The 26,459-nt window shown below is 39.7% G+C and overlaps 2 protein-coding genes across 2 annotated transcripts; both read left to right on the top strand.

Annotated features, from left to right (window-relative positions):
• The first annotated feature begins 6,202 nt into the window (after window positions 1–6,202).
• On the top strand, window positions 6,203–12,091 carry LOC115573718 (hydroperoxide isomerase ALOXE3-like). The gene is made up of 14 exons (XM_030404618.1): window positions 6,203–6,376; window positions 6,784–6,988; window positions 7,082–7,163; window positions 7,278–7,400; window positions 7,537–7,640; window positions 8,018–8,190; window positions 8,295–8,438; window positions 8,545–8,748; window positions 9,155–9,241; window positions 9,360–9,526; window positions 9,616–9,737; window positions 10,344–10,444; window positions 11,241–11,411; window positions 11,510–12,091. The coding sequence occupies exons 1-14, from the start codon at window positions 6,230–6,232 to the stop codon at window positions 11,687–11,689; spliced, it is 2,010 nt and encodes a 669-aa protein (XP_030260478.1). The 5' UTR covers window positions 6,203–6,229; the 3' UTR covers window positions 11,690–12,091.
• Window positions 12,092–13,391: 1,300 nt separating this feature from the next.
• Window positions 13,392–24,906, top strand: LOC115573999 (hydroperoxide isomerase ALOXE3-like). Its single transcript, XM_030405182.1, has 16 exons — window positions 13,392–13,474; window positions 15,928–16,013; window positions 17,362–17,535; window positions 18,286–18,490; window positions 18,584–18,665; window positions 18,853–18,975; window positions 19,079–19,182; window positions 19,338–19,510; window positions 19,638–19,781; window positions 21,991–22,194; window positions 22,503–22,589; window positions 23,301–23,467; window positions 23,562–23,683; window positions 23,790–23,890; window positions 24,162–24,329; window positions 24,435–24,906. The coding sequence occupies exons 2-16, from the start codon at window positions 15,969–15,971 to the stop codon at window positions 24,612–24,614; spliced, it is 2,079 nt and encodes a 692-aa protein (XP_030261042.1). The 5' UTR covers window positions 13,392–13,474; window positions 15,928–15,968; the 3' UTR covers window positions 24,615–24,906.
• Window positions 24,907–26,459: the final 1,553 nt, after the last annotated feature.

Genomic DNA, 26,459 nt, shown 5'->3' with positions numbered 1-26,459 from the left:
CAAATACCCAGTCTGCTCTGATTGGTCACCTCATACTCACCTGAGTCAGCACCACTAACAGCAACAGAGCAACTGTGCTAAATTGATTATTACGTGCCAAACTAGCCGATGGAGATAAATTACGCGGATGAGTGACATAGTGTGATGTCATGATGTCACAGAATTTAAGGCAGATCTTCTGACGGGGCGTTTCAGAAGCAGTTTATTTCTGTGGGAGAGGAGAGCTTCTGTTGGTGCGGACTTTGGCTTTTTAATGTTTTTTGATTTTTTTTCCCTTTTAAGACCTTAAAATGCACATGAACCTATACAACAAACTGAGGGAAAGGGAGTAAAATGAAAAGCACACTATGTCTCCTTTAAGCAGAAAAATGATGCCGCTCTGAGGGCTTTTCATCATATTTGTTGTTTGGACAAGTCAGATAAAAGGTTTTTACTGATGCTTAGAATAATTTTATGTTTATGAAGTTCTGTACAAGAATTATAAGTAAATGAGTATATAAATACATAGGATAAGGTATAAAGTATTTTGGAAACTGTATATAAAGAAAATCCTATTTAGACCGTACTCCGTCTTGTGACAAGTGTCGTCCCAATACTGGAATATCTAAAGAACATTTCAGATTTATATTAAAAGATGAATATAACTGTCTGGGTACTGTGTGTAAAGTACAGCAGCATCTGAATTGATTTACTTCTTGAGCTGGTCGGACTACGTGTGCACCGCAGCAGTGCATGTTTTAACATGCTTTCAGACAAGAGTGATGAAACAGCTAGTACTGGAGCATCATTATTACAGATTTTTCAGTCTGTTAGACTTCTCTGTATGTGTTCAGACAAACAGCTTTATGAAAACTTGGTCAACTTGGTCGAGCTGGTATTTCCAAGAGTGCTAATAAAAAAAACCTCAGCTGTTTGACATACTGTTCCTCCTCATGTTGGCATGAAGTGTCGCAAAGGCTTTAGAGGTCTGTACAAGTCTTTAATAGGGGCATGTGATTATATTCAGGAAGGCTGTCCACATACTGGTCCTGCTCCCTTCATACGTTTGTAGATATGTAACAGTAAATAAGAACTGAAAGGACAGGTGGAACAACATATAGTTTTATCTATTTTTCTGTTGATATTAGCATCTTAATCTAATCAAATCTTCAAAATCATAACAGCTTGATAAAAGTTAAAAACCAGCCAAGAGGGTCACTTATGGAGTCTGAGGGGCAAAGGACTTTGGCTCCAACCCCTTTTTGTTTCCGTCTGTCTGTGCATGTACCCGGCAAAGTGCTCTAATATCTCTTCTGACTCTACAGTCTTGTTTCTTTTAAAGCTTCTCTATTTTAGCCTACTTGTTTTGATGTTTGTCTCTTAATGTTGTTGTGTTCTTAAAATGCTATTTTTATTTATTTTTATTATTATTATTATTATTTTTTTTTTTTTTATGCAATTTTTAATGTCTTTTAAATGAAATGTTTGTCTTTTAATGTAATTTGTGTGTGCCTGTAAAGCACTTTGAGTTGCCTTGTGTCTGAATTGTGCTATTTTTATTTTTTATTTATTTATTTATGTTGTTTATTTCAGGCATGTCAATTCATAAACATCACATTTCATCATTGTTCAAATAATACAATACACATGGCCGAAAGGGAAAAGCGGGAGAAGCCAAAGCTTATCAAGTCCCGCCCCCATTACCCACAGGATAAAATCTTCATCCTGATCTTTTCTTGTCATTTGCATTTTACATTTTCTTTTCTTTTTTTTTTTTTTTTCAACTTCTTTTGTTATGACCTTTGACAAAACATATTACAGCAGTAGCATACAGAGCTGAATTCAAGCTCTAGACAGTACATACAGATTACATGTGTGTCTACTGTTGTGTGCCGATTTACAGGGCTAGTTGAGTTCTTCACAGCTCAGAAGAACTTGTGATAACTCACAGTAGTGTCACAGTGTTCGTACCTAAGTTATCTCACATTGTTGATACACATTATAACAACATCCTGCTATGTACAACTGGCATTGGCCTTGGACCATACAGTTTTCTCAGGTTCAACTTATTGTTTGGGTACAGAATGGTATTTGTTATGCTCACATGCCGCCTCAACACAGTGTCTGCACAGTGTCTGTTGATTCGTGCTTCTGACCTTTATCAACCCTCCTATATTGATCTGTACTGATCAACGATTGAATGTACATACTTTTTACAAGATTATATCCATCCAGGAAAAAATCTGTGCCTTTATCTTCATTAATCCATGTTTCCGACACTGCAATGATGGTGAAAGGGGTTTTGAAGTGATTTAGGTATTCCTTGATGTGGCCGAAGTTGGTATATAGACTCCTGCTGTTAAAGTGAATTAGAGACAGTTTCCCGTCCATCTCAGCGCTGTCTCTGTATTGAACTTCAGTATAATACTTGCAATTCCCAGTCATGTTGACACAGAAGTGATTATCCGGGTCAATTCCTTCGTTCGGGTCAGATAAGGTATGATTCACATGTTGATTTGTAATGAACTTCACTATACAAATAAACTTGCCTTGCCTTGCCTTGCCTTACAAAGTGGAAGGTCATTTGAATGTCAATGTGTTGGGTAATGTGCTACTTCCAGAACCAAATAAATTTCTTAGCAAACTTTTGGAATTTTCACAAGTTAAGGCTTGTAAAACCTTGGGGGATCAACCTGTTGATTTTGATCTAATGGTGGGAGGAGCAGGAGATGTTGAGACATAAAAAAAAGGAGGGGGGCAAAATAATGCCAGAAAAAGCTCCAAGTGACTCAGATATTCTGCCTGGACAATTTTCTTCAGCATGTATCTGCTCTCCAACAACATGGTAGCATATTTTATTGCCTGTCAGTTCGGACAAGAATTGATTTCCTTTAATAGTAAGGTATTTAATATCTGTTGACTTTTAATGAGTCCAGAACATGGCGTGTACGGTCATGGAGGACTGCCTTTGTAATTTTGAAATTCCATTAATGTTTGAGGAAAATCAACAACAACTGCGATCAGTTTTCCTACCTGATGCTATGGGAGCTTTGCTGGTCTTTTTCTCATATTAATCTCCTTCAGAAATGATTAAATCTGAGATGTTCAAAATAGTAGTCAATCAAAACATGTAGGCTGAGGGAATAGAGCAGTGGAACTGCTGCTGTGTTGCATGCAGACGACTGGGATCAAGACCCGTGTCAAGCCTGTCTTTTGCAGACGATGCATTCATCTGATTAGTTTTTTTATATGTATATATATATATATATATATACACATATATAGAGAGAGAGACAGTTCATATTTAGAGACAACAGAATGTGACAGCTTTGTCACAATAACAACTTCAAATTTGGATATTTTGTAATTGCTTCACTTCAAACGGTCACACAGTGGCACATTAATGGTCCAACTGGTTTATCAAGAGTAGATGGATAGCCTAAATGTTGTCTTACTGTAAATGCTCATGTTCCGTTTTTCTTGTAATGTCACCATTAAATACATTTGAACTTTGTCTATCTGGTACATTATAGTAAGTCTTGCCCAATAACAATACAATACAATTACAACAGTTATTAATTATTATGATGACAACTGTGCTTAGGTGCATGATTATATCACAGCTGAGGGGAATTTGCTGACTACATTTAACAAATATGCACAACTATAGACACATAAGATGAAGCATTTTCTTACAGCAACATTATTCACAGTGAATGAAAAACATTTCACTGAATGAATGAAATAAAATAATCAGAACAAATAACTGAATCAGATGCCTTGTCCCGCTGCACCATCTCATCACATGCAGAATAGCTCAGGATAATTCTTTGTATTGTTAGTGTGACGGGAACAGAAAGGGTTGATAAGAGTGGATAGTATAGATAACACTGGACACAGCAGTTAACCACTTCTCCATCATCACCACAAGTAAGGTGACAGAACTGAGCAGTTTATTGACGACATCTTTCAGGGTTGTTGCGTTACATTAAGGATTGTATAGGTTTATTCATGTTGACTATCCCATAGGTGCGGCCACACGGCTGCTACATATCTGAAAGTATGTGATACTTGAGTAGAAATGAGACGCTTATGGATATGGAAATTCGTCGAAACACATGTCATATACGTCAGCGTAGATGAGAGCCAATTAGGGCAAAGTCCTGACGTCATGAAGGTGGGTCTAGGGTCGTGCAGTACCTGGAGAGCAACTGTGCAACTGCTCTGCAGCTGCCTTGCTCCCACGATAACTTAAGGTCATGTGACATCGGATTCGGAGAAGAAACCACTCCCATCCAGGTCACCGTGGACACATTTTAATCAGCATACATCACGATTTAGGCAGCGCTGCCGGCGCTGCGCAGCACTGCATGATCTTGAACTCGCCTATTATGAAGTCCATATTATAGCGGAATCTGGGTATTTTTTGGAGCCAGCGTTAGTCTTCTTTTTATATTAAGATATATCACTGATGTTCCCTCTTTAAAGGAAAATATATATTGCTTATTTTCAGGTGCTTAATTTTATTTTGGGGTTACTACTAGAATCATTTTACAAACTTTAATGCTCAAAAAATACCAAATACCCAGTTTGCTCTGATTGGTCACCTCATACTCACCTGAGTCAGCACCGCTAACAGCAACAAAGTCAACTGTGCTAAATTGATTATTATGTGCCAAACTAGCCGATGGAGATAAATTACGCGAATGAGTGACATGGTGACGTAGTGTGATGTCATGATGTCACAGAATTGAAGGCAGAACTTCTGACGAGGCGTTTCAGGAGCATTTTTTTCTGTGGGAGAGGGGAGCTTGTGTTGGTGCGGACTGTGGCTTTTTGATGTATTTTGTTTTGTTTTTTTTACTTTTAAGACCCTTTTAAAGTGCACATGAACCTATTCAACAAACTGAGGGAAAGGGAGAAAAATGAAAGAGCACACTATGTTTCCATTAACCAGAAAAATGATGCCGCTCTGAGGGCTTTTCATCATATTTGTTGTTCAGACAAGTCAGATAAAAGGTTTTTACTGATGCTCAGAATATTCTTATGTTTATGAAGTTCTGTACAAGAATTATAAGTAAATGAGTGTGTAAATACATAGAATAAGGTATAAAGTAGTTTGGAAACTGTATAAAAGGAAAATCCTATTTAGTATTTTGTTTCCCAATCTAAATCTGTTACCGAGTAGTAAATGTTGTCCATAACGTCACCGTAATCCTTCTTGTGACAAGTTTTGTCCCAACACTGGAATACCTAAAGAACATTTAAGATAAGATTTATATTAAAAGATGAATATAACTGTCTGTGTACTGTGTGTAAAGTACAGCAGCATCTGAATTGATTTACTTCTTGAGCCGGTCGGACTACGTGTGCACCGCAGCAGTGCATGTTTTAATGCGCTTTCAGACAAGAGTGAAGAAACAGCTAGTACAGGAGCATCATTATTACAAATTTTCCAGTCTCTGTTAGACTTCTCTGTATGTGTTCAGACAAACAGCTTTATGAAAACTTGATCAACTTGGTCGAGCTGGTATTTCGAAGAGCGCTAATAAAAAAAACCTCAGCTGTTTGACATACTGTTCCTCCTCATGTTGGCATGAAGTGTTGCAAAGGCCTTAGAGGTCTGTACAAGTCTTTAATAGGGGCATGTGATTATATTCAGGAAGGCTGTCCACATACTGGTCCTGCTCCCTTCATACATTTGTAGATATGTAATGGTAAATAGGATCTGAAAGGACAGGCGGATCCAGATATAGTTAATCTATTTTTCTGTTGATACTAGCATCTTTCTCTAATCAAATCTTCAAAATCATAACAGCTTGATAAAAGTTAAAACCAGCCAAGAGGGTCACTTGTGGAGTCTGAGGGGCAAAGGACTTTGGCTCCAACCCCTTTTTGTTTCTGTCTGTCTGTGCATGTACCCGGTACAGTGCTCTAATATCTCTACAAAGTGGAAGGTCATTTGCATGTCAATGTGTTGGGTAATGTGCTACTTCCAGAACCAAATACATTTCTTAGCAAACTTTTGGAATTTTCACAAGTTAAGGCTTGTAAAACTTTGGGGAATCAACCTGTTGATTTTGATCTAATGGTGGGAGGAGCAGGCGATGTTGAGACATAAAAAAAAGGAGGAGAGCAAAATAATGCCAGAAAAAGCTCCAGGTGATGCAGGTATTCTGCCTGGACAATTTTCTTTGCATATTCCTTTTTTTCTTTGTTCTAGTCGACACAGAATTGCTATTGACTGATCATGGCTGAGTACAAGCTAGAAGTCACAACAGGTAACATGACAAACGCAGGAACGTTTGACCACGTGTTTGCCACCTTGATTGGAACTGGAGGCAAGAGTGAGCGGACTGAGCTGGACAACTATGGCGTGGACTTTAAAACAGGGAAGGTAAGAACAATCCAATCATCGCCATCACAAGTGCCCTCTTGGGTGGTGTTTAACCAGTGCTGGGGAAGCTTACTTTGCAAGTGTAGCTTGTAAAACTACATGTAGTTCAGCCTGGCAGTCGTTTGAACAAACTATATTTCTACCCCTGGAGAAATCTAGTTTGTAAAACTACAGCTAAAAAAAAGTAGCTTTAGCAACTAGTTATACTCATTGTACTAATTTAACTCAGCATTAAATAAATCAACATATGGTGTATATGAAACAAAATATAATAGCCTACAAAAAATTGTAATGAGCAAGGATCTTTTTTTTCTCCATTTTCTGCAAATGGATGTTAAAAAAAAACACCCTGAGTGTCAAACTCTGCAGGGACATCATTTGATCATTGCCTCAATCCCTTTTCTCAGACAGGGATTTACACAGTGAAGACCAGCTTGTCTCTGGGGAAACTTCTGCTGGTCAAGCTGGAAAAAGATCCTTTCTTGGTTCTCCCAGAAGACGAGTGGTACTGCTCCAAAGTAGTGGTGACGACCCCAGAGGGAGAAGTCGTTCTCTTCCCCTGTTACAGGTGGATCTCCAGGGGAGAGCTGGTGGAGCTGAGAGGAGGGAGAGGTCTGCTTCAAAATACCCACAGACTATTGAGCATTAATATATTTGGATATTACTTATTTTCACACATTTTCATTTTGTTGTTCCCCGCTTCAGCCATGAAGGTTTTTGAGGATGACCATTCCCTGTTGGTTGACCACCGAAGAAATGAGATGATGCAGAGAAAGAGCTTCTACCAGTACGTTTTGATCCGTGCAGTCCAGCGTCCAGAGTATAGTCTCAAAGGCTTTTCTGGAGAAATGTCTATGTGCCTTTTCGTAACATGGTTTACTCATTTGTTTGTTTGTTTTAGATGGAAGATACTGGCTGAAGGACTACCCCACATCAACCATTTCAACAATGTGTCTGAGCTGCCAGCTGAAATCCGTATCTCAAAGAAAAGAGAGTCTGAATTGCTTAACACAAGAAGGATGACGTGGGTCTACATGGATATATACAATGGACACTTATATACCTTATATCAAAAGTGCATTTGAAGCATTAATGTCAGTATGTTGTTGAATCCTGTATCTTGTTTTCCCTTTATTGTCTTTCACCTCGTCTCCAATTAGCGGCCTTGAACTCAAGATCAAGGGGCTGCTTGGATCTGCAGAGAAATGGGAGAACATCGATGACATGAAAAAAATCTTCTGGTTCAGATCGACAACAATGTCAGGTAGATTTTTTTTTTCTCCCGCTTGTAACTGACATTTGACATGATGTGAGAAGAGAAAGAAAAAAACGTTCCTGATTACAAGGTATTTTTAAAAATAGTAGTGTGAATATGCATTAAAAAGTTTACAGACTTGAAGACATGATGTTGTCCATTAAAGGGAGCTCACAATGTTGATCACATACATTTTTACAACCTCATCACTTTTTCTGCCTGTTCAATTACAAATGTCGCTCATTTTAAGTAAATAAATTAGTTTTTCTGCAAAGTAAAAACCTTTAAGGAACACAACAACAATCTTGTTTTTCATCAAACATCCACGATCGCTTGAAAAACATTCTAGACATTAGATGTTATTGTGCCTATCGCTATTCTTCCAGAGTATGTTGCAGAACACTGGAAGGAGGACGACTTTTATGGATTCCAGTTCCTAAACGGAGTCAACCCCAGCATGATCAAGCGCTGCTCAGAGCTTTCCCAAAACTTCCCAGTCACAGAGGAGATGGTGAAGCCGTTCCTGGAAGAAGGGACCTCTCTGCAGAATGAAATGAAGGTATGGAAGCAGTCACAGTTACTTTGAGAAATGATTTGTACTTTTACACAAAGTTGTTGTTTATCACATATTTGTGATACCTCCTGCCTTTCCTTCCTATACAGAAGGGCAATATCTTCATCTATGACCAGAAGAAGATGGACGGAATACCTGCCAGGCTTTATGATGGTGAAACTCTGCATGTGACCGGTGGACTCTGTTTGTTCTACTTGAACCCAGAAAACAAACTGATGCCAATAGCGATACAGGTCACAGACCGAATTTATGCTGTATAAATTAAAGTAAAATCGCGCTTCTAGTCATATAATCATATAAGATATTATAGCACATTAACGTGTTTTTCTCTTATTCCAGCTGCATCAACAACCTTCTGAGGAGAACCCCATTTTTCTGCCAAGTGACCTGGAGACGGACTGGCTGCTCGCCAAGATGTTTATTAAAAATGCAGATTCCATGGATCATCAAGCAGTCCATCACCTCATGAACACTCACTTCCTGACAGAAGTCTATACTGTCGCCACTCTCCGCTGCCTTCCTGTGATTCATCCCATCTACAAGGTATAACTAGACAGCAGCGCTCATGGGTCCTGTGCATAAGATAGATACATTCATAGATAGATCTATGGTTTATTTTCCTCCAACCTCGAGGAATGATTTATGGTTTTCCATCGACGTCACTCTGTGCATTTCATTACTTAGAAGAGAATTCTGGAATAAGATTGACTGGTGAGTCTCACACCAGGTCATCAGATACCAATGTTTTGGATAGGAACTTTTGCCGCAGAATTCTAACCCAAAGCATCTGTAATCAGGAACTTTGTACTTTTTCCTGGTTTACTCTCCCCTAGATTAAAACCTGTTTTCAGTTTGTTTAGTTATGGTTATAGTTATATCTGCGTGTGATTAACACATTGCTTATATGAGCGTCTTATTTAATGTGTAATATTCTTTTCTCTCTCTACAGCTGCTCTTTCCACACTTCCGGTATACTCTCAGCGTCAACACTAGCGGCCGTGGCGCTCTTTTCGGACCTGAGGGAGCTTTGAGTATAGTATGGCCCCTTTATCATACATATTCCTGAAAATTCAAGCAACATCAATTGCAACTGCAAAGTTTTAGCTATTGATTTTCTGTCCAACGGTGAATATCTGTGTATCACTGATCAATAGAGTTCTCTTGGACACGCTGGGTTAATGGAGCTCATGAGAAGGTCTTTCTCTGAAGTGACCTACAGCTCCCTCTGTCTGCCAGAGAACATCGCTGCACGAGGACTGGAGTCGATCCCCAATTTCTACTACAGAGACGATGGCCTGAAGCTGTGGGACGTCATCAGCAGGTTTGCATTAGATACATATTGCAACTGTCTTTTTTCAAATGTCTTGTGATTATCAAAAATGTTTATCAAAAATGTTTTGTGTTCACCAGCTTTGTGGGGGCAATAGTGGAGAACTATTACCCCTCAGACAGTGATGTCCATAAAGACACTGAGCTGCAGGACTGGATCAGTGAGATATTCACACATGGCTTCATAGGAAACAAAGCCTCAGGTATTCACCCCATGTTCTGAATACATAGTAGCCCAAAGTTTACTTGACATTTTCAAAGTTGGCAGTGAGTGCTGTAAGGGCCAATAAGGGTCAGTTAAGCAATAAGAATTTAAGTTTAAAAAAACAGTTAAAATTGAATGATGACAATTTCATTATAATTCATGCAAGGCTTAGAGTATGTCAGTTTATATACATAACTATTAATGTGTAAAAGGTTAAAAACGTTTCTATGCTCTAAATTATATGATGTGATGTCATCGTATAGTGGTAACTATGGTAACTGACGATGCGTACCTTAAGTTTCGTTTTTTAGAGTCAGAACATGGTGGAAGCAACACAGTCGTTTTACTAATGTAATGGCACTCCGTTAGCTCTTCTATCTTTGCTGCACCACTTCTAGAGTCAGTCGAAAAAACACTCTTTTTCCACGCGAGCGACGAGACATGGCAACTTCCTTTCTCTTTTATAAACATTTGAAAAGAGAAAGGAAGTTGTCATGTCTCGTCGCTCGCGTGGAAAAAAGAGTGTTTTTGAAAGGATAGAAGAGCTAACGGAGTGCCATTACAAGTGCCAAAGATTAACTGATAATAATTCTGCTGCCAACAGGGTTCCCGGCATCCTTCCATACTGTCAAGGAGGTGACCAAGTTCATCACCTTGGTAATCTTCACATCGACGGCTCAACATGCTGCAGTCAATAATGGACAGGTAAGCCAATGGATCATTAGGAAAATAAAACAAACTTGATAACTGATCAAACACAGCAGATCTGGAATATTTTCTATTCAGCGTTATTGGATGGAGAGGTGAGGCAATAGATATTTATGTTTGATCAAGTAGTCTAACATATTGTAAATCTGGCTGATGTGGCATTTATGGGAGCCAAGAATGGCTCTGCCTGCAATCATTATTGCATCATTATTTTTATTTCTTGAATAGAATATGACTAAGTACCTTTACTCAAGTAATGTACATAAGTACAACTTTGAGCTACTATTAGTTTGAGTATTTAGGTTTTATGCTACTTCATACTTCCACTCCACTACATTTGGAGGCAAATGTACTTTTTACTCCATTACATTTGATAACTTGAGTTATAAGTTACCATCAGAGCCAAAGCAACACATTTTCAAATACATTTCTTTTGTCTGCAAACTGGGGGCAAAAGCAAAAACAATGTTGAATGTCAGCTTATTGTTCAGGACGATGACCCCAATTTTTTTTTAACCAATTTTAGGAAATATTATGACACAATATCTTTATTTTTACTCAAGTATGAAATAAATAACTTGTGCTTTCAAGACATGCATGAGCTTTACATCATTACAATGGCACTAAGGCTGCATTTCATATGTAGGCTTACATTCCTTTGTAATTTATAACATTACATTAAGTTTATTAAATTAGTTGGGTTTATAACAGTGTAATACATTATAGAAATATGAATGTCAACACAAACTTGAATGATAAACTGCTACATATTCATATTTTTTTCATAATTTAGTTTGACTACTACTCCTGGCCGCCCAATGTCTCGATCCTGCTGCACAAGCCTCCTCCAACCACTAAGGGGCAGTCAAGCATGACGACAATCTTGGAGACCCTCCCAAATGTTGGAGAGACAGCCGGTTTAATAGCAATGGCCAGGCTGCTTTCAGAAAAGTACGATGATGTGGTAAGTTTGGGATTTATACATATGCACATTAGATGAGCTGACTTTAATCCTAATGTTTAAATTGCACAACAAACAAAACACTTTTGTCATTTTGGCAGGTCCCCTTTGGTACATACCCTGAAGAGCAATTCGACGAGCCTGCACCTAAGCAGATGATTGAGGAATTTCAAGCAAAGTTGTCCTTTCTGACTGACGAGATTGCAGCAAGAAACTCACAGCTTGAAGTACCATACACATATCTGATCCCTAACCAGATGGAGAACAGTGTAACTATTTAATTCCAAGTGCCATATCATAGGCACCTGGATGTGTTTCAGTTCATCCAAGAGGCTTCTTCAGTTCTAACTGACTGGAGGGGGAGTTGCAGGCTTTTAAACTACGTGTTGGAGTGTCCTTACAGAATCGTTGAGGACACGTGAGCTCTGAGGAGTTTCAGAGTTCTGATGTGACTATTTAGGACGGTCTGAGAGAGCCAGTCTGCATTGACATAGCATTCATTCTGATTTAGGTCACATCAGTGCTCAAGCTCAGAACATAGTCCCTTTCGTATGTTCTCTGTCTGCACAGGTATTAGTTAGATAAGTCTTTATGGTAAACATATTTAATCAGAGGGTTTTTATTTCATTCCGTATAATAGCGATGCATGATTATTAATATCAAAATAAAGGTGAACTGATGTAGCCCTTTGTCTCCTGTGTCCTATTTCCATATAGTTTTACTATGTTAAATGACTTCTTAACCTTAAGAACTGTGTCTGGACGTGAAGCACCCAGGATTTTCTCAAAATTTTAGGTGAAGGTGGGTGAATTATAGACACAATGCTACTTTTTAAATATGTAGTAAGACACTTAGTGGTGGTGACATTTAAACCAATGCATCACCAATGTAGTCTGTTTCTAGCCTAACAATAGTTATAGTAATAACTATAGTAATAGTTATAGTAGTAATCACTAAAGTGGTGTTATATCTGTGAAGAGTGTCTTGTTTAACAAAATGTGTTAGTATCATAAACTTGTGTATGCCACAGATCCTCTGTTCGCGCGATATTCCAAGATGCAGTGGAAAAAAATCCCATAAACTGATGGCACCAGCCCATAAAGGGCTAACTTCTGGGTTGGCTTACAAAAGTACATCATCGCTAAACCACTCTATTTGGCATCAACATCAGTCCTGTTTCCAGAGCTGTTTGAATACATTGTTTCAACTGCTTTCACCATTTACACCAAATGTATTAAAATATCTAACAAACTGATGGTAAACATGTCAAAACACAGTAAAGAGTAAATAGTATATGGACATGCAACATACGCATGTAATTTTGGTATAGACGGCTCATCATAAATGTGTGGAGACATGCACCAGACTCCCTTAAGAAATGCTACATTTTGAGAGTTACTGAAACTATAATCTTTGGGAAACGCTGTCTACTATTGGGCATACTCCTTAATTCTGCAAATGTTATTTATGAGGGTATTTTTTTGTGTAACAAATGGTGTACCTATTTGTTTTTAGTATATATATTAGAGCAGGGAAGTCAGATCCAATCACAAGAGGGCACTCAAGTCTTATGTTGAGACGCTTTTAATGCCAGGATAGGATTTACAGGCTTGGAGATGTAGGGTAACTAAAAAACAAAATAGAGAGCCGAAGTCATGTTGCCAGATGAACACTTTGTCATGATTCATGATTTTGTGTCTTGTGTTTTCTTGTATTTGATTTCCATGTCTTTGTATCATGTCTTGTTGTGTCTTGTGTTTTGATTTTTCATGCCCTCATGTGTCCTTTAAGTTCTCCTGTGTATTTTCCTATGTTCTTCCCTCTGTCTGTTAGTATTGTTCCCTCCATGTTTTCTCCTCTGCGCTTTTCCCCCCTCGTTACCACATCTGGCCTCCTCCCTCCTCTCTCTCCTCACCTGTTCCTCGTCTTGTCATTAGTGTCTGTGTATTTAGTCTGTGTCTTCCGTGCACTCCTTGTCCGTTCATTGCCTCTGTCTGCGTCAGTTTCTGCTCATGCGCCTGTTCATGTTCCTTTTCATGTTCCTTCCTGTTTCCAGTCCCCTCATGGTATTTTTTGGTTTTGAGTTTTCCATGTTTGAGCTGAACTTTGATTTTTGATTTGAACTTCAGTTTTTTTGTTTGCACTTTGTCTAGCGTTTTTTGTCTTAGTTGCTACTTTGTAGCTACTTTGTAGCAACTAAGTTCCCTTCTGTCCCCTGTTCCCTTCTGTCTTGTGTTCCTGGCTCCCCTGGGTTTTTTTTTTTGTATCATTCAGCTTGAAATTAAAGCTCGCTTTTTGTTTCCCTCTATCCTTGCCTCCCGTGAGTAACTGCGTTTGGGTCTACCTCCTATCTCCTAAGCCTTTTAGTTTTTCCCCTTTAATCCCGACCTGACACACTTATTTTGGAACTTTGTATGGAAGTGAATGTCGAAGACAATTCATTTTTAGGATCCCGCTAGAGTTGTCCCATGGATTACACATGTTTGTTAATGACAGATAAATAAAAGATAATTTTCCATCTTTAGAAAGTCATAGTTTGCCATAAAACTAATAAAATATATGACTGTGAAAATACGTAGCAGCTACACAGCTAGCAGTCGCATCACCAAATCGTTCTTTCTTTCTTAGAAGAAGAGACATTAGTTTTGTTTTTGATACTTTGCCCTCTGCCACTGTATGACATGGTGCATGCAAGCCTGGCAGGTGGCGGGCATGCCAGAGTGGCACTATGGCAGACAGGTTCAGAGGAGGAGAGGCGACATGGAGCTCACAACCCAACATGACATTGGGTTGTGAGCTCATGGTATCTGCACACATTTGGTGCGACACACTTGTTTTTTCGTGCACGTCCGCAACGGACCTGCTTCTCCCTCAGGTGTTGTGTCTGTGTCTCTCCTACTGTTTCTAACGGAGCTCTGCCCCGTTTGAAAGGAGAAGGGGGCCCATATGTGTAAAGACGTCGCCTCTGAGATGTAGAATGTGTTTTATAGAAGAGAAACACACATTTTTACACACAAAATTCTAAAATTGATCAACTATGCAAGTACATCACATTAACTAACCACCTTCTTCTGTTTACTGTGTCTACAGATATGAAGAATACATTCATGTGAACTTCTTGTGACTTCTTTGACCTTAGCAATGACTTGACTTGCTTGATTTTCATCACAGTGACTTGGGACTTGCTTGAGACTTGAAGGTTTAGACTTGAGCAGTGGTATGCACAAGGGGGGGGGGCGGTCACCCCCCCTCGTGGCCCAATTGTTGAAAAATGTGCGTTAAAGTGTCCTCCTGGGAGCCAAAACGCGTGCTAAAGTGCCCTCTTGGTTGGCAAAACACACTAAACTGCCCCCATGGCTGGTTAAAACACGATAAACTAACTTCTTGGGTGGCAAAAACGCATGCTAAAGTGCCCTCTTGAGTGCCTTAACACGCGCTATGTGCCCTCTTGGGAGCCAAAATGCGCGCTAAAATGCCCTTCTTTTCGCCCCTGCCCTTCAAAAAGTCTGTGCACGCTGCATATGGCTTGCACGTATGTGACTTACTCCCACCTTTGCGAGTCTATGCCACCTGATTGACGTACAGGAGATCTCTTCTTCTTGTAGGGTCACGCGTCATGGGTCACCATGCATGCGCAAATGCGCTAGCTACTGCAAAAAGCAAGCGGGGTAAGTGTCCTGGTCGGCGGCTTAAACTGATATCAACAAAAGAAGATATATAAAAATCAAAATTAACCGGGCAGCAGTCATTTTTCACACAGCGGAACTCATAAGCAAAAGCCGACACCGAATCATCGTTACAGGTGAGTCATTCTATCATGTGAGTGGACGCTGGCGTGAATATCGCCGCTTCTCAATCCGTAGCAAAACTGTTTCTTCTGTTGGAAAAAGACAGCCAAGTTGTCCCTACATGCTCTGTGGCTTTACTACTAACTTTGAAGGCTGCACACCTGAACAATTGGCTCCATGGACTCAGCTTTCTCTGCCGATCAGCTGTTGTCCTTGCCAATCAGCTGTTTTATGCGCAATACCAAGGGTTACATTACTCTCTTAATATCAGTATACTCAGTGTATGTATAATTAAATGGATGTTTAGTCATTTTTATGCAAGTAGATCATTTTGACCTGGTCATTTTGAAAGTAGCTCGCAAGCTAAAAAAGTGTGGGCACCCCTGCTCTACAACGTCCCTGTTGGCAACACTCATGTTCAGAACGCCACAAACCCTATAATATATTTTGATGTTCCTCTGTTCTGTTGTGACAATAAAACACACAAGTTTATTTCTAAACTGCATTATCATATTTCAGTGAGGACTCATAACTAAAAATAACTAATGTTACGGAAATCTGTTTGTTTTGGATTTATTTTTTTTAATATATACTGTATATCGGCCAATATATCGGAATATCAGGATTTTTAAATCACCAAATATTTGTATCCGTATCGGCCTTAAAAATCTTTCATTGGTCGGGCTCTACTGGTGACATTTTTCTACATTATACTTTCTCTTTCTGTACAGCTGCTCATCCCTCACATCCGTTACACCCTCAAATAAATACTATGGCCCGCACATCTATTGTTGGACCTGCTGGGATTTTAAATAAGGTGTGTCTCTTTAACATATATATGCTTGAATTGATATATATTTTTTTTTTTACCGTTAAGAGCTTTTCAATATGCACATGAACCTATATAACAAGCTGAAGGAAAGGGAGAAAAACAAAAGAGCACACTATGTCTCCATTAACCAGAAAAATAATGCTGCTCTAAGGGCTTTTCATCATATTTGTTGTTTGGACAAGTAAGATAAAAGGTTTTTACTGTTGCTCAGAATATTCTTATGTTTAAGAAGTTCTGCACAAGAAAATAAGTAAATGATTAAGTAAATACAAAGTATAAGGTATAAAGTATTTGGGAATCTGTATAATAGGAAAATCCTATTTGGTATTTTGTTTTCCAATTGGAATCTGTTACCGAGTAGTAACTGTCCATAACGTCGTTCCATAGCGTCGTCCCAATACTGGAATATCTAAAGAACATTAAGCACAGCAGCACCTGAGTTGATTTACTTCATGAGCCGGTCGGACTACGTGTGCACCGCAGCAGTGCATGTTTCAACGTGCTTTCAGACAAGAGCGAAGAAACAACTAGTACTGGAGCATCATCATTATAGATTTTCCAGTCTCTGTTAGACTTCTCTGTATATATTAAGACAAACAGCTTTATGAAAACTTGGTCAACTTGGTCGAGCTGGTATTTCCAAGAGCGCTAATAAAAAAACCTCAGCTGTTTGACATACTGTTCCTCCTCATATTGGCACGTTGGCATGCGGTGTCGCAAAGGCTGTAGAAATCTGTACAATTCAATAGGGGCATGTGATTAGATTCCGGAAGGCTGTCCACATACTGGTCCTACTCCCTTCATACATTTGTAGATATGTAATGGTAAATAAGAACTGAAAGGACAGGCGGAACAACATATAGTTTTATCTATTTTTCTGTTGATACTAGCATCTTTCTTTAATCAAATCATCAAAAACTATAACAGCTTGATAAAGGTTAAAACCAGCCAAGAGGGTCACTTGTGGAGTCTGAGGGGCAAAGGACTTCGGCTCCAACCCCTTTTTGTTTCTGTCTGTCTGTGCATGTGCCCGGTACAGTGCTCTAATATCTCTACAAAGTGGAAGGTCTTTTGCGTGTGAATGTGTTGGGTAATGTGTTACTTCGAGTACCAAAGAAATGTCTTATCAAACTTTTGAATTTTTCACAAGTTATGGCTTGTGACACTTGTCTTGAACAACCTGTTGATGTTGATCTAATGGTGGGAGGAGCAGGAGATGTTGGGACATTTTAAAAAAAGGAGGGATCAAAATAATGCCAGAAAAAGCTCCAGGTGACTCAGATATTCTGCCTGGACAATTTTCTTTGCATATTCCTTTTCTGCTTTATTCCAGTCGACACAGAATTGCTACCAACTGATCATGGCTGAGTATAAGCTAGAAGTGACAACAGGTAACATGACATACGCAGGAACGTTTGACCACGTGTTTGCCACCTTGATTGGAACTGGAGGCAAGAGTGAGCAAACTGAGCTGGACAACTATGGCGTGGACTTTAAAACGGGGATGGTAAGAACAATCCAATCATCGCCATCACAAGTGCCCTCTCGGGTGGTGTTTAACACACCTTAGGATGTTATCATTTTGAATGAATAGAATGTAGGAAAGGGACATTATTGTATTAACCAAAAAAAATTAATGCAAACTCCAAACTTGGCCACTCCACCAGTCCTGGCTCTTTATTTGTCATGATGGAACAAGCTCCAGGGCGTTTCCCAACTGAACTTGCCAGAACCAGGTGGACTGACAAAACTTGGTGTGTTTGTCATGCATGTCAGACTGTGCAATTTTGGTAACAATCTGGTCTTAAATATTGCGCCCGCTTATGCCAAAAGCATGTCTGTGTTATGGTTAATTTACTCTCATGATTTTATACAGCAATGTGGAAAAACACCGAACTGGTCAGCCACAACTTGCAGTTTTTTTACTTCAAGGTACACTAAGTAAGAATTTCAATTGAAAACATTTAAAAGATTAATTAAAATCATCAAAACAATGTGTTTTTACATCTTTTGATAAAAAATGTGAAACAAATCTAAAAGAATAAAAGGACATCTACTTATATATATAATATTTAACCAGGACCTGCTTCCAAAGTCTTTGTCATGTCACAAATCATGCTCTTAAAATCAGATTTTTAATGAGCACGGATCTTTTTTTTCCTCCACCTTCTGCAAATTGATGTTTAAAAAAAAAACACCCTGAGTGTCAAACTCTGCATGGACATCATTCGATCATTGCCTCAATCCCTTTTCCCAGACAGGGATTTACACAGTGAAAACCAGTTTGTCTCTGGGGAAACTTCTGCTGGTCAAGCTGGAGAAGGATCCTTTCTTGGTTCTTCCAGAAGACAAGTGGTACTGCTCCAAAGTAGTGGTGACAACCCCAGAGGGAGAAGTCGTTCTCTTCCCCTGTTACAGGTGGATCTCCAGGGGAGAGCTGGTGGAGCTGAGAGGAGGGAGAGGTCTGCCTCAAAACACCCAAATGATAAGAAAATTAATGGACACCACTGGATACCATCACAGTTACTGATGTCATGTTGCTGTTTATGTTTCAGCCGTGAAGATATTTGAGGAGGACGATCCCGTGCTGATTGAGAATCGTCAAAAAGAGCTGATTCTTAAAAGGAACTTGTACCAGTAAGTTATCATGTGTGCATCATGCCCCCTAGTGTTTGGTAGCAGGTAGCAGAACCTAAATGTGGATGACATAAAGCTGAAACCTGGGCAAAAAATAAGTCATCTAAATCGAAGACCACACACATACAGCTGCAGTTAGTCTCAGTAGCTTTTCTGAACAAACCTTTTATGTGATTTACTTTCTAAGATGGGAGATTGATGACCCAAAGCTGCCACACGTCAGTCACTTCAAAGATGTATCTGAGCTCCCAGCTGAGGTCTCCTTCTCCACGTCCAGAATAATGGAAACACTTTACACAAAAAGCATAACGTGAGTCAGTCCTTCCATACGATCTATAGCCTGTTTGTAAGGTATTTTTAAACATAACATGAAGTTTCACACTGTGCTCTTGTGTTCCCCTTCAATTTTTCAGTCGTGCTGAACTCATGTTCAAGGGGATGCTCGGATCTAAAGAAGAATGGGAAAACATTGAAGACATGAAGACAATGTACTGGTCCAAAACAACAGCAATTTGGGGTACAGCAGAATTTTAGTTATCAGCTCCACACTGTCTTTATTATTCTTGTATGATAACAGCTGTGAAGCATACATAAATGTCATAAGTAAACTTAATCAAGCGGCCAACACATATGCACAGATATTAAGGGAGACAAAATATATCTGCCTACCAGAGTATGTTGCAGAACATTGGAAGGAGGACGACTTCTATGGCTTCCAGTTTCTGAATGGATTCAGCACCAACGTGATCGAGCGCTGCTCAGAGCTTCCCCAAAACTTCCCAGTCACAGAGGAGATGGTGAAGCCGTTCCTGGAAGGGGGGAGCTCTCTGCGGAAGGAAATGGAAGTATGCCGGATGAGTGTTAATCTTTTCTTTTTCGGAAGATCGTTTGAATTAAGAGTTTTGCCCTTGTTTAGTTGTGCCTCTCGATACCCGCCACACCTCTTTTTTTCCATCTTTCCTTCCCATACAGAAAGGCAATATATTCCTATGTGACTACGAGAGGATGGATGGATTGCCCACCAGGATGTATCATGGTCAGTCTCTGCACGTGACTGGAGGGCTGTGTTTGTTCTACATGAACCCAGGGAACAAACTGAGGCCAATTGCAATACAGGTTAGTCACCAACTACAGTAGCGCAAATCAGTACCATTTTTCATATCAAATATATAGAAAGTTGTGGAATCACTTATCAGTAGGGGGTGTTCAGCCTAGACACCATGGACCTTATTCATACGGCAGCCATTTTTCTTAAACTTCACAACGTTGCGCTCCTGAGTTCACGGTTGGGAGTCGCATAAAAGAAGGGAATCTGACAAAGTTTTATCATTTTGCAGCTTCCTGATTGATAAGCAGGTAAAAAGGTGGTAAGTGGGGCAAAAAAGTATTTAGTCAGCCACCAATTGTGCAAGTTCTCCCACTTAAAAAGATGAGAGGCCAGTAACTTTCATCATAGGTATACCTCAACTATGAGAGACAAAATGAGAAAAAAAAATCCAGAAAATCACTGTCTGATTTTTTTTAAAGAATTTATTTGCAAATTATGGTGGAAAATAAGTATTTGGTCAATAACAAAAGTTCACCTCAATACTTTGTGATATACCCTTTGTTGGCAATGACAGAGGTCAAAACGTTCTCTGTAAGTCTTCACAAGGTTTTCACACACTGTTGCTGGTATTTTGGCCCATTCCTCCATGCAGATCTCCTCTAGAGCAGTGATGTTTTGGGGCTGTCGCTGGGCAACACGGACTTTCAACTCCCTCCAAAGATTTTCTATGGGGTTGAGATCTGGAGACTGGCTAGGCCACTCCAGGACCCTGAAATGCTTCTTACGAAGCCACTCCTTCGTTGCCCGGGCGGTGTGTTTGGGATCATTGTCATGCTGCAAGACCCAGCCACGTTTCATCTTCAATGCCCTTGCTGATGGAAGGAGGTTTTCACTCAAAATCTCACAATACATGGCCCCATTCATTCTTTCCTTTACACGGATCAGTCGTCCTGGTCCCTTTGCAGAAAAACAGCCCCAAAGCATGATGTTTCCACCCCCATGCTTCACAGTAGGTATGGTATTCTTTGCAACTCAGCATTCTTTCTCCTCCAAACACGCCAAGTTGAGTTTTTACCAAAAAGTTCTATTTTGGTTTCATCTGACCATATGACATTCTCCCAATCCTCTTCTGGATCATACAAATGCTCTCTAGCAAACTTCAGACGGGCCTGGACATGTACTGGCTTAAGCAGGGGGACACGTCTGGCACTGCAGGATTTGAGTCCCTGGCAGCGTAGTGTGTTACTGATGGTAGCCTTTGTTACTTTGGTCCCAGCTCTCTGCAGGTCATTCTCTAGGTCCCCCCGTGTGGTTCTGGGATTTTTGCTCACCGTTCTTGTGATCATTTTGACCCCACGGGGTGAGATCTTGTGTGGAGCCCCAGATCGAGGGAGATTATCAGTGGTCTTGTATGTCTTCCATTTTCTAATAATTGCTCCCACAGTTTATTTCTTCACACCAAGTTGCTTACCTATTGCAGATTCAGTCTTCCCAGCCTGGTGCAGGTCTACAATTTTGTTTCTAGTGTCCTTTGACAGCTCTTTGGTCTTGGCCATAGTGGAGTTTGGAGTGTGACTGTTTGAGGTTGTGGACAGGTGTCTTTTATACTGATATCGAGTTCAAACATGTGCCATTAATACAGGTGACGAGTGGAGGACAGAGGAGCCTCTTAAAGAAGTTACAGGTCTGTGAGAGCCAGAAATCTTGCTTGTTTGTAGGTGACCAAATACTTATTTTACAGAGGAATTTACCAATTAATTCATTAAAAATCCTACAATGTGATTTCCTGGATTCTTTCCCCCCATTCTATCTCTCATAGTTGAAGTGTACCTATGATGAAAATTACAGACCTCTCTCATCTTTTTAAGTGGGAGAACTTAGGCCGCTGACTAAATACTTTTTTTGCCCCACTGCATATAGTACAAATCTGAAGGGACGTCAGACCCTATTTTAAATTCAAACAACATATTTGATTACCCATTAGCTCACTTTAGCATTCGATCGCTTACTAGCTAACATTTGCTTGATTACAACCAGTGGGTTTCACTTTGATTCTCAAATAAATGTGTCCGAGATATGTCCTGATATTTGAGAATTGTATCATGCCTTTCTAATCATATTTTATGATGCTATCTGAAACAGAAAGCTTACCTATGAAGTGGCTGAATGCTAGTGGTAGCAGCTTACGGAGGATAATGGCTGCCATGCGAATATACTTTTAAATCCATGAGTGTGTTTTTAAATAGGAACATAACAGATGTGTCTCTCTCGTTCCAGCTGCATCAGCAACCTTCGAAGGAAAACCCCATCTTTCTGCCGAGTGACTCGGAGACGGACTGGCTGCTCGCCAAGATTTTCATTAAAAATGCCGATGTTATGCAGCATCAGTTGGTCTATCACTTCATGAGAACTCACCATGTGGCAGAAGTCTTTACCGTCGCCACTCTCCGCAGCCTCCCTGTGATTCACCCCCTCTACAAGGTATGATCACACAGTTGGTTAATTGTTTTTCAAAGATGATGTTATAAAAAACTTATTATGTTGAATAATTATGAATTCAGAAACATTGCCTTTGTAGACATCCAGGGCCTTTATGTCAACATGTCTTTCTTGTGGTGAAAATAACATTTAATTTGTTGAGGGGTTTTTATGTTTGTTGCAAACTTTTATGATGGGAACACAGATAGGGGTAGATTCCTTTTATCAGCTGGTAAATCAATCTAAATGGTTGTGTTATTGGACTCTGCTGGTGACATTTTCATAGATTATACTTTTCTCTTTCTGTACAGCTGCTCATCCCTCACGTCCGTTACACTCTCCAAATAAATACTATGGCCCGCAAAGTTATTGTTGGACCTACTGGGATTTTAAATACGGTATGTCTCTTTAGTCTTTAACATGTAAATTCCTGAATTGATATATTTTTATCTTGACTTGTCGTCAGTTTTGGATATTGTTATATCGTGATACAGCAGAAGCATTTCCTTTTTACCATGGCTGCATTACAGTAAAGCAATGTTACTCTGAACATACCAGACTGTTCTAACACTTGCCTTTACCCACTTGGTCAGTAGTGTGGTGGCGGTACGGTAGTTGATGGATTATAAAATTCATTGTTTTTTCTTGAAATATGGCCCAATGTCCTGACAGATTTTCATTATCCATTGTCTTTTCAGTTGCTGATCAATCAGTTAATGGTAAAATGATGACAATCTGTCAAATTCCCTTATGCTTACATGACTTACAAGGTTGAAAACATCATGACAAAATTTTAACTTCTCCACTCTGAGTGTGATGTCAAAAGAAAATGGCCACTGTGTGAATAAGGTCCTTGTGTGCCTTGTGTGCATTGACATTTTAAACTCACCTGGAGAAAAAAAATCATACTTCTAGTCCAATTTAAAATATGTGGCAATGGTGCTCCTCTGCCTCCTGTGGCCAAGATTCATATCACAAAACCTTTTCACCTGTTTTCCCAGATAAAAGTAAAAGTTGGAAAATGGATCACCACAATTGTTTCGCACTTGTCTCTCAGGGCTTCCATACTCTTGTGTATCACACTTACTTTGTTTATTATTGGTTAATAGACTTCACTTGGATACGACGGGATGAGGGAGCTCATGAGAAGGTCTCTCTCTGAACTGACCTACAGCTCCCTCTGTCTGCCAGAGAACATCGCTGCACGAGGACTGGAGTCCATATCCAACTTCTACTGCAGAGACGACGGCCTGAAGCTGTGGGACGTCATCAGCAGGTGAGGCAGCTGCAGAGTGACGCAAGCACAAATATGGCTCAATTGAATATTGAAAATAACTACTTTTGAGGATTGTTTTCTTTGTGATCTCCAGCTTTGTGAAGTCAGTAGTGGAGTACTATTACCCCTCAGACAGCGAAGTCTGTAAAGACACCGAACTGCAGGACTGGATCAGTGAGATATTCACACATGGCTTCTTAGGAGACAAAGCCTCAGGTTACAATATACAGATATTAGCTCCATAGTACCCTATAGTATTTTTTCCAAGCAGGCAGCGAGTGCTGATGAACTAGTAACTGACTGATGACTTTGCTGCTAACAGGGTTCCCGGCGTCCTTTCATACCGTCAAGGAGGTGACCAAGTTTATCACCATGGTGATCTTCACGGTGTCGGCTCAACATGCTGCAGCCAATAACGGACAGGTGAGGCAATGGACAGCTCTTGATAATTCACCAACACTGTGACATGCTGCAAGTCTGTGTGTGCTCTATCAAATATTATTCTCCTTTCATGAGGGCATCAGCTGAGTTTTAAGGCAGCATGAACTTTGCTTTTTTACAGCAGTTATTTTGGGGCATTTATCAATTTTGTTATTTCTATTTGTCTACACAGTAGCATCCATTAAAATGTGGGCCCACAACACAACCCCTCGAGTTGGTAGCAACACTTAATGAAACTTCTCTCATGATTTAGTTCGACTACTGCTGGGGCCCCAATGGTTCGCTCCTGCTGCGCAAACCTCCTCCAACCACCAAGGGCGAGTCGAGCATGAAGACAATTTTGGAGACCCTTCCAAATGTTGGAGAGACGGTCAAGTTTTCCGCATTGGGGTGGATTCTGTCGAAGAACTACACTGACATGGTAAGCTTGTTGATGATTAAAGCTGGGTAGAACATTAACATTTTGAAAGTACCACCAAATTACTGCATCAGTCTGATTTACAGTCTCATTTTGTCATTCTGGTAGGTTCCTTTGGGTACCTACCCCGACGAGCGTTTCGACGAGCCTGCACCTAAGCAGATGATCAAGGACTTTCAAGCCGAGCTGTCCTGCCTCAGTGAGGCAATCACAGAAAGAAACTCCCAGCTCAAAGTACCCTACTCATATCTGAACCCTAACGAGATAGAGAACAGTATAACTATTTAACCAAACCAGACAAAACCATGTTAGCCTTCTGTATTATTAACAATACCCCTCCCTTTTCAGAACCCGTCTTGCATGTTGGGTTCCAAGTGATGACATTATGCAATGAAATGAAAGTTTTGGTACAATAAAATTGCAGGTAATCTCAACATTTATCTGCTTGCAAGACAATTAACATGGAAGATTTTCAACCTGCCTGTACAGCTGCTGTTAGAGGCTGTGGCAGTAACTGATGTTATTCATACATATGCTGTGTATTGAATATCAATTTCTTAAAGTGAAACTCTTGCCAAAAACCAACCAAGGCTTTATTTGCAATTGAATATGAGTCAAACCTTCGTGTAAAAGCATAATTACGACGAAACAGGCACTTTTAAGATTTTCCGTATTTGCGTTTTCGGGCACGTTCATTTTGAACGGGAGTGCTAGATGCAGCAGCTAACTTGAGTAGTTCAAAAACCTTCTTTTTCATAAACTCTGTGTACACAAACAATGTTCTCAATGCTCGTGTTCATGAGTAGAGACCCTGGGGATGCTACGAGCAAAGTTTCATGTTGTGTCAAGCCTTCTTAGTGTTCTAAAAATAGCGACTTTGATGCCATCGTATCTCTGCCCCTAGCACTCCCGTTCAAAAGTAACGTGCCCGAAAACGCAAATACGGTAAATCTTAAAAGTGCCTCTATCGTCATAATTCTGCTTTTACACGAGGGTTTGACTCATACTCAATCGCAAATAAAGCCTTGGTTGCTTTTTGGCAAGAGTTTCACTTTGGTAACGTGAGTGTGGTACTGTACATAGGGTGCAAATGGTGATATGTGATATATCTGACTATGTACTTATGGAGGGGCACAAGTATGAACATTTGATTGAGGGCATCATCTCCTTTGTTTGCTGTTCAAATTAAAATGGAACGTGAATCAACAATGTAACGATGTCTGTGTTGTGAACTTATCACACATATGAAAGTAGAGATAACTTAAGCGAGAGCAGAGTTGCGTAATAACAACACGTCACCAAGGTTACAGGATTACATCGTCCATTTACGAAAAATAGTAAGGACTTAATCTCCCCACATTACATCCCATATCAGGATAACTTGATTACATTTTTTGTTTTATCTTTAAAGTTGCACTTTGTACTTTTTTGGGATTTATTTTAATTGGAAGAGACAGATCATTCTTTTTCATTGCCTAAACAAACTGATCTTAAAGGACAAACACAGTTTCATACTGCTTTACTTTGTTTCTATGTGGCAGCCCCTGCCACCTGTCTAGCTTCAAACAGTGTTCCAAATATTAGCAACACAATAAGAGTGGACGTGACTAGTCAGTACCCTTCAATGAAACTCACGAACCTGGAAACAATTCACGTCCAGCATAATCAGTTAAAGTGGAACCCAAATCTTTTTTTACTTTTTTAGTTTTGTCCAACAACAGCTTTTTCACAGTAAGAACAATTATGCAGTATTAAATTGACCGTACCTTTTTAAAAATGTACCATTTGTTTAGTTGGGTTATACCTTCATAGCCTTTCCAGATGCAAATCTTTACTGCAGATAATAATGAGAAGAATCAGGTTTTGCCAGGTACGTTTCACAATACAAGGAACTTCCCTTTGTGGTTCAGTGTGCAACAATAAACAGAGCAAGAGACAGAGAGAAATAAAAACTACAAAAAGTCTAAGAGTTGCTTGTGAACATGCAACCTGGCAGCATATTGGCTCTTGTTTCATCTTGATAAATTCTTCAATGGTTAATTATTGTTGCCTGCTCTAAAGTGTCACCAAAAAGTCAAGATGCAAATAGAAGATAGTTTAAACTTGCTGAGCAGGTCAGAGCGTGCACACTGT

This window comes from Sparus aurata, chromosome 22 (assembly GCF_900880675.1).
Source record: "Sparus aurata chromosome 22, fSpaAur1.1, whole genome shotgun sequence".
In the NCBI taxonomy this organism is placed as follows: Eukaryota; Metazoa; Chordata; class Actinopteri; order Spariformes; family Sparidae; genus Sparus; species Sparus aurata.
The sequence above is the reverse complement of the archived record's forward strand: the minus strand, read 5'-3'. Positions and strand labels throughout refer to the sequence as shown.

Excerpts from the sequence above, each read along its gene's own strand:
- LOC115573999 (XM_030405182.1), top strand. The coding sequence starts at position 15,969 with ATGGCCCGCACATCTATTGTTGGACCTGCTGGGATTTTAAATAAG. Across the intron at positions 16,014-17,361 it reads CTGCTGGGATTTTAAATAAG|TCGACACAGAATTGCTACCA; the intron begins GTGTGTCTCTTT and ends GCTTTATTCCAG. Across the intron at positions 17,536-18,285 it reads TGGACTTTAAAACGGGGATG|ACAGGGATTTACACAGTGAA; the intron begins GTAAGAACAATC and ends CCCTTTTCCCAG.
- LOC115573718 (XM_030404618.1), top strand. The coding sequence starts at position 6,230 with ATGGCTGAGTACAAGCTAGAAGTCACAACAGGTAACATGACAAACGCA. Across the intron at positions 7,164-7,277 it reads CAGAGAAAGAGCTTCTACCA|ATGGAAGATACTGGCTGAAG; the intron begins GTACGTTTTGAT and ends TGTTTGTTTTAG. Across the intron at positions 9,527-9,615 it reads CTGTGGGACGTCATCAGCAG|CTTTGTGGGGGCAATAGTGG; the intron begins GTTTGCATTAGA and ends TGTGTTCACCAG.